The sequence below is a fragment of the Petromyzon marinus genome, chromosome 60, assembly GCF_048934315.1.
Source record: "Petromyzon marinus isolate PM22_M1 ecotype Great Lakes invasive population chromosome 60, UKy_Petmar_22M1.pri1.0, whole genome shotgun sequence".
Taxonomy (NCBI): Eukaryota; Metazoa; Chordata; class Hyperoartia; order Petromyzontiformes; family Petromyzontidae; genus Petromyzon; species Petromyzon marinus.
In genome coordinates, this window is record NC_133726.1 from 716,914 (window position 1) to 729,310 (window position 12,397).

The following is a 12,397-nucleotide window of genomic DNA, read 5'->3' on the forward strand; positions in this document are numbered from 1 at the left end:
ATGGTGGTGGTGATGGTGGTGATGGTGGTGATGGTGGCGATAATGGTGGTGATGGTGGTGGTGATGGTGGTGATGGTGGTGGTGGTGATGGTGGTGGTGATGCTGGTGGTGATGGTGGTGGTGATGGTGGTGATGCTGGTGGTGATGGTGGTGATGATGGTGGTGGTGGTGGTGATGGTGGTGTTGATGGTGGTGATGCTGGTGGTGATGCTGGTGGTGATGCTGGTGGTGGTGATGCTGGTGATGATGGTGGTGGTGATGGTGGTGATACTGGTGGTAATGGTGGTAGTGATGGTGGCGATAATGGTGGTGATGGTGGTGATGGTGATGGTGGTGATGGTGGTGATGGTGGTGATGATGGTGGTGGTGGTGATGATGGTGGTGGTGATGCTGGTGGTGATGGTGGTGATGGTGGTGGTGATGGTGATGCTGGTGGTGATGGTGGTGGTGATGGTGATGCTGGTGGTAATGGTGGTAGTGATGGTGGTGATGGTGGTGATGGTGGTGATGGTGGTGATGGTGGCGGTGATGGTGGTGGTGATGGTGGTGATGGTGGTGGTGGTGATGGTGGTGGTGATGCTGGTGGTGATGCTGGTGGTGATGATGGTGGTGATAGTGATGCTGGTGATGATGGTGGTGGTGATGGTGGTGATACTGGTGGTAATGGTGGTAGTGATGGTGGCGATAATGGTGGTGATGGTGGTGATGGTGGTGGTGATGGTGATAGTGGTGGTGATGGTGGTGATGATGCTGGTGGTGATGGTGATAGTGGTGGTGATGCTGGTGGTGATGCTGGTGGTGATGATGGTGGTGGTGGTGATGGTGGTGGTGATGGTGATGCTGAGAAACGAACTCGAGGTGGCTGGAGAGGAAATTGGTTCAGGGTGGAAATTTTGGACCGCGGAAACCAAAAGGAGGGGAGAGGAAACCCCCGAGGTGGGGGCCGGGGGGAGGTAGCGGCCGGTCCTTTGCACCAGTGGTGAATGGTACACACGGGGGGTGGGCTGGTCACGTGGACCTGTCACGACACCTCTCTCTCTCTCTAAACCAGCTCGAGGCTCCCGTAGATCACGTGACTCCCGTGTCGTCGCCCCCGCTGAATCCCGCCCGACGCCGCTCCGCGTGGCGCCGCGATCGGTAGAGCACCGCTGAACCCTCCGTCACCCGGCCCACTGCCCCCACCCCCAACCCCTCACGACGTCACGACCTTCACCGCTGCCCCTTGGTCACCGCACGCCCCGCAGGTGATGGCGATGGCCGACGTTCCGGACGGCACCCCCGTGGCGGTGATGGCCGGGAACGACGAGAACTACTCTGCAGAGCTGCGCAACGCGAGTGCCGTCATGAAGGGTCACGTGGCGCGCTTCAACGACCTGCGCTTCGTGGGGAGGAGCGGGCGAGGTGGGCGGGGGGGGCGGTGGTGGTGGGGGAAGGGGGGGCGAGGGGGGGGGATGTTGGGTTTGGGGAGGGAGGGACCGTGGGTGTTGGAGGGGGGGGGTAGAAGGGGGTCACTGGGGGAGAGGAGGGGAGGAGCAACACTCGGGTGGGTGGGGGCATTGGAGTCGGGGGTATCGAACGACTTAAGGAGTGGCAGGTGGATCAGAGGTGTCTGTCACCGTGTGACCCATAGACTCACACAGAGACCCATAGACTCACACAGTGACCCATAGACTCACACAGAGACCCATAGGCTCACACAGAGACCCATAGACTCACACAGAGACCCATAGACTCACACAGTGACCAATAGACTCACAAAGAGACCCATAGACTCACACAGAGACCCATACACTCACACACAGACCCATAGACTCACACTGACCCATAGACACACACAGAGACCCAAAGGCTCACACAGAGACCCATAGACTCACACAGAGACCCATAGACTCACACAGAGACCCATAGACTCACACAGAGACCCATAAACTCACACAGAGACCCATAGACTCACACAGTGACTTATAGACTCACACAGAGACCCATAGACTCAAACAGAGACCCATAGACTCACACAGAGACCCATAGACTCACACAGAGACCCATAGACTCACACAGTGACCCATAGACACACACAGAGACCCATAGGCTCACACAGAGACCCATAGACTCACACAGAGACCCATAGACTCACACAGAGACCCATAGACTCACACAGAGACCCATAGACTCACACAGTGACCCATAGACACACAGAGACCCATAGACTCACACAGAGACCCATAGACTCACACAGAGATCCTTAAACTCACACAGAGACCCATAGACTCACACAGTGACTCATAGTATCACACAGAGACCCATAGACTTAAACAGAGACCCATGGATTCACACAGAGACCCATAGACTCACACATAGACCCATGGATTCACACAGAGACCCATAGACTCACACAGAGGCCCATAAACTCACACAGAGACCCATAGACTCACGCAGTGACTCATAGACTCACACAGAGACCCAAAAACTCACACAGAGACCCATAGACTTACACAGAGACCTATAGACTCACACAGAGACCCATAGACTCAAACAGAGACCCATAGACTCAAACAGTGACCAATAGACTCACACAGTGACCCATGGACTCACACAGAGACCCATAGACACACACAGAGACCCATAGGCTCACACAGAGACCCATAGACTCACACAGAGACCCATAGACTCACACAGTGACCCATAGACTCACACAGAGACCCATAGACTCACACAGTGACCCATAGACTCACACAGAGACCCATAGACTCACACAGTGACCCATAGACTTACACAGAGACCCATAGACTCACGCAGAGACCCATAAACTCACACAGAGACCCATAGACTCCCACAAAGACCCATAGACTCACACAGAGACCCATAAACTTACACGGAGACCCATACACTCACACAGTGACCCATAGATTCACACAGTGACCCATAGACTCACACAGTGACCAATAGACTCACACAGAGACCCATAGACTCACACAGAGACCCATAAACTCACACGGAGACCCATACACTCACACAGAGACCCATAGACTCAAACGAAGACCCATAGACTCGCACGAAGACCCATAGACTCGCACAGAGAGCCATTGACTCACACAGAGGCCTATGGACTCACACAGAGACCGATAGATTCACACAGAGACCCATGGACTCACACAGAGATCCACAGACTCACACAGAAACCCACAGACTGACACAGTGACCCATAGACTCACACAGAGACCCATAGACTCACACAGTGACCCATAGACTCACACAGAGACCCATAGACTCACACAAAGACCCATAGACTCACACAGTGACCCATAGACTCACACAGTGACCCACAGGCTCACACAGAGACCCACAGACTCACACAGTGACCCATAGACTCACACAGAGACCCATAGACTCACACAGTGACCCATAGACTCACACAGTGACCCATAGACTCACACAGAGACCCATAGACTCACACAGTGACCCATAGACTCACACAGAGAGCCATTGACTCACACAGAGGCCTGTGGACTCACGCAGAGTCCGATAGATTCACACAGAGACCCATGGACTAACACACTGACCCACAGACTCACACAGAGACCCATAACCTCGCATTGACCTCCCAACCTCGTCCATTGTTCCAGAGAGTGACCCCACTACTGTGTCCTTCCCCCGTGCCTTTCACCCCGCCCCCCAGGTAAGAGCCTCAACTTGACCATCACAGTGTTCACGAGCCCACCCCAGGTGGCCACCTATCAACGCGCCATCAAGGTGACGGTGGACGGGCCTCGTGAGCCACGGAGTAAGTCCACCCAGCCCCGCTCGCTCACTCACCCATTCACCCATTCACCCACCCAGCCAGCCAGCCATCCATCCAGCCACACAAAGACAAAGATCCCCCGTATAGCCTTAACATACTATAGGGGCAAGTGCTGTTAGCGAGCACCTATAAAGGCCGACACGGCACACGAGGGGGTGGATGGCCAGCAGCAAGCCCGGCCGCCTTTGTCTCCCCAGTGGCGATGCTTACACACCGCACCAGGTACTGATTTTGAGGCTGAATCGACCTAGGGGAGGCCCAGGACCGGTTCAGATAATCGTCACTGGTGTTGGCCGTGAGCGGGAATCAAACCCGGGTAGCCAGGTTCGTAGCGTAGCGCGTTAACCACTACACTACCGCACAGCCACACACCCACTCACCCACCCACTCCTCTCTCACCCACTCCATTGTTCACTTACACATTCAATCACTACAGACTGTCCATCAAGTTACCCTCCCAAAAATCGAGGAAGACATTCACCCACCCAGTCACCTATCTAGACACTCACCCAGTCATACACCCACCCATGTGACTGAACCAGGCGGTCAGTCACCTAATTTCCCACATAGACGCTCACCCTCCCTCACCCTTCACCACAGGACACAGGCAGAGGCAGGAGGACATGCTCAAGTCCAGCTCGATGGGGGGACTCTTCCCCGAGAGGCTGCTGCAGCTGGGTCCCGTGAGCCCCTGCTACGTGACCCCCACACACGGTGAGACCCTAGCTACGTGACCCCCACACACGGTGAGACCCTAGCTACGTGACCCCCACACACGGTGAGACCCTAGCTACGTGACCCCCACACACGGTGAGACCCTAGCTACGTGACCCCCACACACGGTGAGACCCTAGCTACGTGACCCCCACACACGGTGAGACCCTAGCTACGTGACCCCCACACACGGTGAGACCCTAGCTACGTGACCCCCACGCATGGTGAGACCCTAGCTACGTGACCCCCACACACGGTGAGACCCTAGCTACGTGACCCCCACACACGGTGAGACCCTAGCTACGTGAACCCCACACACGGTGAGACCCTAGCTACGTGACCCCCACACACGGTGAGACCCTAGCTACGTGACCCCCACACACGGTGAGACCCTAGCTACGTGACCCCCACACACGGTGAGACCCTAGCTACGTGAACCCCACACACGTTGAGACCCTAGCTACGTGACCCCCACACACGGTGAGACCCTAGCTACGTGACCCCCACACACGGTGAGACCCTAGCTACGTGACCCCCACACACGGTGAGACCCTAGCTACGTGACCCCCACACACGGTGAGACCCTAGCTACGTGACCCCCACACACGGTGAGACCCTAGCTACGTGACCCCCACACACGGTGAGACCCTAGCTACGTGACCCCCACACACGGTGAGACCCTAGCTACGTGACCCCCACGCACGGTGAGACCCTAGCTACGTGACCCCCACACACGGTGAGACCCTAGCTACGTGACCCCCACACACGGTGAGACCCTAGCTACGTGACCCCCACACACTGAGACCCTAGCTACGTGACGCCCACACACTGAGACCCTAGCTACGTGAACCCCACACACGGTGAGACCCTAGCTACGTGACCCCCACACACGGTGAGACCCTAGCTACGTGACCCCCACGCACGGTGAGACCCTAGCTACGTGACCCCCACACACGGTGAGACCCTAGCTACGTGACCCCCACACACGGTGAGACCCTAGCTACGTGACCCCCACACACTGAGACCCTAGCTACGTGACCCCCACACACTGAGACCCTAGCTACGTGACCCCCACACACGGTGAGACCCTGGCTACGTGACCCCTGACCCCACACGCATGGCGAGCCCCTGGCTACGTGAACCCTGACCCCACACGCACGGCGATCGACATGCCGGCACGTGCGGTCACGGCCGTCGGTGGCCGCCCTGCGGCGGTGACGTCACAACGGAGCGCTGTAACGCTCGGCCGCCGGCAGGCGGCGTTTCGCGCGGGGCCAGGGGCCCCATGTGTCGTGCGTTGGTCACCCGAGGCCACCGGCAGAGACAATTCAATCAATCCGATCGATCCAAGAATTGTAACGCGCGCGTTCAGCAACCAGCTGAGATGGAAGCGCGGGTGGCGCTGACGAAATCGAAAGCTAAACACGAGGAGCGGAAGGGAAAAATCAACATTTTAACCCCGGTCTTAAAAGCACCGATTGTCACTTCAGTCGGCAGAGACTGCTCCAGAGCACTGAGTGGTGCAGCAGGTGAGCGACTCCGTTTGGCTGTCTCGAGCTGGGTGGATCTCAGCAGCAGCAGCAGCAGGTACACAGCGTGCGAGTGCTGCTTTCGTGATGTTACAGATGGGCGGATGGCCCAAAGCACCACCTGTGCCCTCTACTGTTGCATCTCTCCGCGTTTTATCCGCCGGGCGCTCCGCTCGTTGTTGTGAGCGTCGCAACCTCCGCCCTCCGTTGCTGCTGGAGGGCGACTGCCTCCCAACTGGCCCAGCAGCAGCAGCAGCAGCGTCCTCCTGCACAGAGGCCCATGTTGACACCGCTGGTACCGGACTTCGGCAAGTCCACTCAGCTCCACGTCATCGCCTCCTCCTCCATCTCCCCCCTCCCCGCTTCCCCCCTCCCCCGCTTCCCCCCCCCCCCATATCCCGCAGGCTCCGAGGGAGGGGGTCCCCGCAGCGCGCAAACCTCCCCACCGTGGCCCTTCGAGCAGCCGTACCCCTCCTACCTACCCCAGGTGGGGGCCCCATCGGGCATGGGGTCCACATCAGGGCCCCTCTCCCCAGCGCGGACCCTCTCCACGCAAGGTACGGATGGAGGGGCGGGAAGGGGGAGGGCGGGGAGAGTTGGGGGAGGGGCGGGGCGAGTTTAGAGGGGTGGGGAGTCGCGGCACGCAGGGGCGGGATGGGGGGGGGGCGACGATGGGGACGGAGTCGTCGCGAGCGTTCGAGGACCACGAGGGAGGAGCCAAGTTGTCCCGAGCGGCCCTCCTCCAGGCCGCTCCGCCAACCCCTGCCGTGATGGCCCGGGTACCCGGGTCGGACGTAACCGGGACGGCACGTGCAGCGCGGAAGCCCCCCCTGGAGCTGGCGAGCGTCCCTGCCGGGTGCGATCGGGCAACAAATCTCCGCGCTGGGCGGGAGGAGCGTGCAGGGCGGGTGTGTGGGAGGGCCGTGGTCGGAGCGGTCGGTGCGAGTCCGGCGACCGGGGGAGGTGGGGGGGGGGCCGGCAGCAAGACCCACGGCAGAGCGGTGGGCTGCTACGGGCGCGGCGGCTGCGCGGTCAGACGGCGGGAGGGCGGAGAGCGTTGGCGATGCCGGTGGCTGGCAGCGGCGGTGTCGGTCGGTGGCGTCCACGGATTTTCGCCACAGTTCGCACCCTGCCTCTTGGTTAATCCCCAAGGAGGGCGGAGGTCACGTTTCGACCTGCGCCGGAGGGGAAGCGCTTCAACGAGCCACGCGGCGCGACGGCGGGTCGCCCATCTTGGCAGCGGTCGACCAAAGCCACGCGCGCTTCGGCCCTGCGGCCGCTCTCTCGAAGGCCGAAGGTGGCCAGCGGCGCTCGTGGGAAGGGTCAGCGAAGGGCGCCTGCAGCGCTAGCAGAGGTCCAGGCGTCGACTTCGGGGTCGCGACCCAGAAAGCGGCGGTTGCTGTGACCGCGCTGCTGCATCAACCGGCTGCAACGTTGTCGGCCGGGCTCTACGTCAGCCGGACGAGAGCCTTCACCGCAGACGTCTCCGTGGTCTCACGAAGCTCTCCGATCAGCACGGGTGGCTGGCCCGTAGGGTGCGAAAGAAGTTCAAACGCGCCGGGCGCTGGTGGTAATCAAACCAGCCGGCGTTTGAGAAGTTGCCCCCTCCCTCCCCCCTTCGTTACCCTCGCCCCACCCCCATCATGTCGCCCGCACGCTGCCCTTCCAAAGCAAGCGAGCTCGTGGAGGGCCATGTCCTAGAGACCGCCAAGCGGCCAGGAACAAACGGCAATGAAGACTGTTTTGTGTGCCGAGGGAAACGCGGCGATGGAAGCCGCAGGGGTCATCCCCGGCCGTCGCCGTTGCAGCGCCAGACAGCGAGTTTTGGCCGAAGTTTGGTGCGCGTCTCGGGAAATGCTTCACCGTGATGATTATAGACAGTCAGCAAATGTTGCTGGTGGAGGGTCGTCCGACAACACATTTGGGCAAATTCACGATGCAGACTAAACCCCCCCCCCCCCGCCGCCCCGGGAAATGTGATGACGAATGAAAACGAGACTGCGTGTGCATGTGATCCACCGACCCCGCCCCCCCTCTGCCCCCCCCCCCCCCCACACAGACCTGCAGGGGGTGTTCAACCCATCCCGCATGAGCCTGCACCACGACGGGCAGTTTGCGTTGCCGGACCCCCGCCTCCACTACCCGGGGGCCTTCGCCTACCCCCACCTGACCCCGGCGCCGCCGCCCTCGCCGCGTTACCACGCCTACCTGCCCCCCCCCTACCCGGGCTCTCCTCCGCGACACGCCCCCTCCTCCGCCTACCAGAACGGGGGGCCCCCCTCGGGCCCCTACGCGCTCTTCTACGGCGCGCCCCCCTCGGGAGCGGCGGGGGGCTATCAGCTGTCGCTGGTGGCGGGCGCCTCCGACCAGAGGTCCCCCGAGCTGCCGGGGTCCCTGGGGCCCTGCGCCGAGGGCACGGAGAGCGACGGCAGCTGCCCCAGCGTTTCGCCGGGGGCCCTGGGGGCCGTGCGGGCCATGGAGGAGGCCGTGTGGCGGCCCTACCAGCGGCCCGTGTAGCGCGCAGAGGCGCGGGGTGAGCGGAGAGTGAGGTGGGGGAGGCGTGGGGTCACGTGGGCTGATGGTGATGTTAAATGTCACGTGGTTGTTCAGGTAGACGCCTAACCAGAAACTCAGCCTGAAACCATAACCCTAACTCCAGCTCTTTCCATCACTTTTAACAACTAACATACAAATCCGAACCTTCGCCATTAACATAGCCTGAGACATAACCCCAGCCCTTATTTTAGACCCCCAACTATAACCCTAGCCTGAACCCGAAGCTTAGATCTAACCCGAGGCTTACCTATAACATAACTCTGATCCCTAACCGGTAACCTTGAGCATCTCGAACCCTAGACCCGAACTCATTTCCCCGTTTTGCCTATTACCCTAACCCAGCCACGCATGGGTCATTGGGTTAGCCCCAACCCACTGACCCATTACCCTAACCCCTGATCCAACAACGGATGGGCCATTGGTCCATCCCTAACGCTTACCGTATGACACATTAGCCTAGCCCTAACCTTTGACCCGGCCGCGGATTTTGTCATCGCTCCATGCTGCTGGGTACCAGCAGTGATAGCGGCCTGCGGAGTTCTTGAGTGTTCGAGGGGATAAAGGGGGTTGCAGAGACCCCGGGACGCCCAGTGATGCCTGGGTGCGTTGCTGTCCAATCACTTTTCTCACAGACGCCAAATCGTTCACCTTAAACACCCAGTCGTTGATAAAAGTTGAAGGCAGTATAGTACTATAGTAATAGAGCAAGTGCAGAATCACTGGACAGGAATTAATGGCTTGAAAGCGTTTAGCGCGGGGCCCTTGAAAGTGCGGGGCCCGTAGCACGTGTAGCCACATGTGTAGTAGCCACATGTGTAGTAGCCACATGTGTAGTAGCCACATGTGTAGTAGCCACATGTGTAGTCGCCACATGTGGCTATTACACATGTGTAGTAGCTACACGTGTAATAGCCACATGTGTAGTAGCCACATGTGTAGTAGCCACATGTGTAGTCGCCACATGTGGCTATTACACATGTGTAGTAGCTACACGTGTAGTAGCCACATGTGTAGTAGCCACATGTGTAGTAGCCACATGTGTAGTAGCTACATGTAGTAGTAGCCACATGTGTAGTAGCCACATGTGTAGTAGCCACATGTGTAATAGCTACATGTGTAGTAGTCACATGTGTAATAGCCACATGTGTAATAGCCACATGTGTAGTAGCCACATGTGTAATAGCCACATGTGTAATAGCCACATGTGTAGTAGTCACATGTGTAGTAGCCACATGTGTAATAGCCACATGTGTAGTAGTCACATGTGTAATAGCCACATGTGTAATAGCCACATGTGTAGTAGTCACATGTGTAGTAGCCACATATGTAATACCCACATGTGTAATAGTCACATGTGTAGTAGCCACATGTGTAATAGCCACATGTGTAGTAGCCACATGTGTAGTAGTCACATGTGTAGTAGCTACATGTGTAGTAGCCACATGTGTAGTAACCACATGTGTAGTAGCTACACATGTGTAGTAGCCACATGTGTAATAGCTACATGTGTAATAGCCACATGTGTAATAGCCACATGTGTAGTAGCCACATGTGTAGTAGCTACATGTGTAGTAGCCACATGTGTAGTAGCTACATGTGTAGTAGCTACATGTGTAGTAGCTACACGTATAGTAGCCACATGTGTAGTAGCCACATGTGTAGTAGCTACATGTGTAGTAACCACATGTAGCTACTACACATGTGTAGTAGCTACATGTGTAGGCGTCAGATCGTAGTGGGGGTGGGGGTGGGGTACTGGGGGGGTCGGGGTGGAGGGACTGGGGGGGGGGGGGGGTTATACCGGGGGGGGGTGGGGTTGCCGTCAGCATTTCAGATAGAGCAACAGAGCCTGTCACTGTCGTTAAAGTTAAATTGTGTTTTTTATTGCTATTTTTATTGTCATATTTTTTAAGTTAGCAGATAATGATTGGAACGGCTTTAAGTGTAGCTCCGGTTTGTTTTTTTTGCGCGTTCGTGTTACTTTCTATTTATTTCTCTCTTCTCTGGAAGGAAAAGGAGGAGGATAAGTTCCCGCTTTGTGTGCGCGCGTGTGTGTGAAGTGCACCTAGCCTGGCACAAGCGCTTCGTAACATCATCACCGCCGCTCAGTGGTGAATGGCGGTTGTTGTGAGTGTGCGAGTGATGCACATCAGTGGCGAGGACGATGAGTCAGACGCCTTCGAAGAACTCCTGCCCCAGGTTCTGCTGAAGTGGCCCCTCGGGATAGAGTCATCCTCTTGTGTGACTTTAATGCCCGAGTGGGTCGTGATGCGGGCACCTGGGCTGGAGTGATTTGGACGGCATGGTGCAGATCAGCTCAATAATAACGGAAGGAGGCTGCTAGACTTCTGTGCAGCACATTGGCTTGGAATCACCAACACGCTGTTCCGGCATCGGCGCATCCACACGACGTCCGGGATGCACGCCGCGTCCGAGCGAAGGACATCTGCTGGACTAGATAGTGACCTTGACACCAGGACCTCCCGTGGAGCACACTGACCATCTGTAAGAAGCGCCTGCCCATGGCTCCACTCCGGTGGTGGGTTGTCCAATAAGGACGTCATTAAAACCCACAGTGTCCTGGTCTCAAGCTAGCTGATGAAAGTTGGAAGCGGGAATTTGATCCTCGCTTGCAGCTGGGGTTGCCATCGTGCCCCCCTCGCTCCCCAACTCTTCCTGATGCCGAGGACTGTGGCTCGTCCAGCCGCTGAGCCCCTGGCTCACTGACGGGGTGTTACGGCTAGCCTTCGACTCGCCACGTGGCCAAAGAAGTGCACATAGCCTGGCACGAGTGCCATTGTGACATCACAATCAGGTGGTTGTGACAAACGATGAGGTCACGGCGTCAGGATTATTTAGACCTGTCACTCAACTGACACCACAGCCTCTGTGGTTCAGCGTCATCACAAACGCCATCACAAGCAGCAGCAGCAGCAGCATTATCACCAGTATCATCATCAGCGCATCATTATCATCATCGTCACCGTCATCGTCACCACCATCACTGTATTGTTAGATATGGCGCTTACACACCCGCCTTTGTCTTCACGTTAGCTTGCAGACAGCTTCTGCTGCTGCAGGCCGCAGGCCAGGCGGGTCGGCGTTGTCTCCCTGACCACAGTGGGGCCAGTGGGCGAGATCCCTGCCCCTGGAGAACCCACACACTGGTGCACTGTGGGAATAGTCACCAGGGACGATGCGTTGAATGTCGCGTTTATTGATTTAGGGGGCCCTATTTAAAAGCTTCCTTTTTAAGGATCCTTCCTCGTCTGCCCTCCCCCGTGTCCCCCGTACCCCCCTCCCGTGCCCCCCCCCCTCCCGTGTCCCCTCCCGTGCCCCCCCCACCCTGTGCCCTCCACCCCCTCCCCCCGTGTCCCCCCTCCCCCCGTGTCCCCCCTCCCCCCGTGTCCCCCGTACCCCCCTCCCGTGCCCCCCCCGTGCCCCCCTCCCCCCGTACCCCCTCCCGTTCCCCCCCCACCCCGTGCCCCCCTCCCTCCCCCCGTGTCCCCCTCCCGTGCCCCCCTCCCTTCGTGCCCTCCCCCCTCCCCTCGTGCCCTCCCCTCTCCCGTGCCCCCCCTCCCCCCCGTGCCCCCTCCCCCCGTGTCCCCCCTCCACCGTGCCCCCTCCACCGTGCCCCCTCCCCCCGTGTCCCCTCCCCCGTGTCCCCCCCCGTGCCCCCCCCGTGCCCCCCCGTGTCCCCCCTCCCCCCGTGCCCCCCCCCCCCGTGGCTATGTAGTCGTCGTTCGTCTCGAGTCGTGGCGGATTTCGGGACCGATTCGTGTTCGTTTTTTTTTTACGT

At 58.7% G+C, this 12,397-nt stretch overlaps 1 protein-coding gene across 2 annotated transcripts in view; it reads left to right on the top strand.

Annotated features, from left to right (window-relative positions):
• LOC116955533 (runt-related transcription factor 1-like) overlaps window positions 1-10,356 on the top strand; it is a 129,684-nt gene extending 119,328 nt beyond the window's left edge. The window contains exons 3-7 of one of the 2 annotated variants that reach the window (XM_076053224.1): window positions 1,245-1,401; window positions 3,677-3,781; window positions 4,400-4,513; window positions 6,447-6,599; window positions 8,102-10,355. In XM_076053224.1, coding sequence (XP_075909339.1) covers window positions 1,245-1,401; window positions 3,677-3,781; window positions 4,400-4,513; window positions 6,447-6,599; window positions 8,102-8,559 — 987 coding nt within the window. In that variant the 3' untranslated portion in view covers window positions 8,560-10,355. Of the gene's footprint in view, window positions 1-1,244; window positions 1,402-3,676; window positions 3,782-4,399; window positions 4,514-6,446; window positions 6,600-8,101 lie in introns of both variants that reach the window. The other variant, XM_076053225.1, reaches the window with a different exon arrangement.
• The last annotated feature ends 2,041 nt before the right edge of the window (window positions 10,357-12,397 follow it).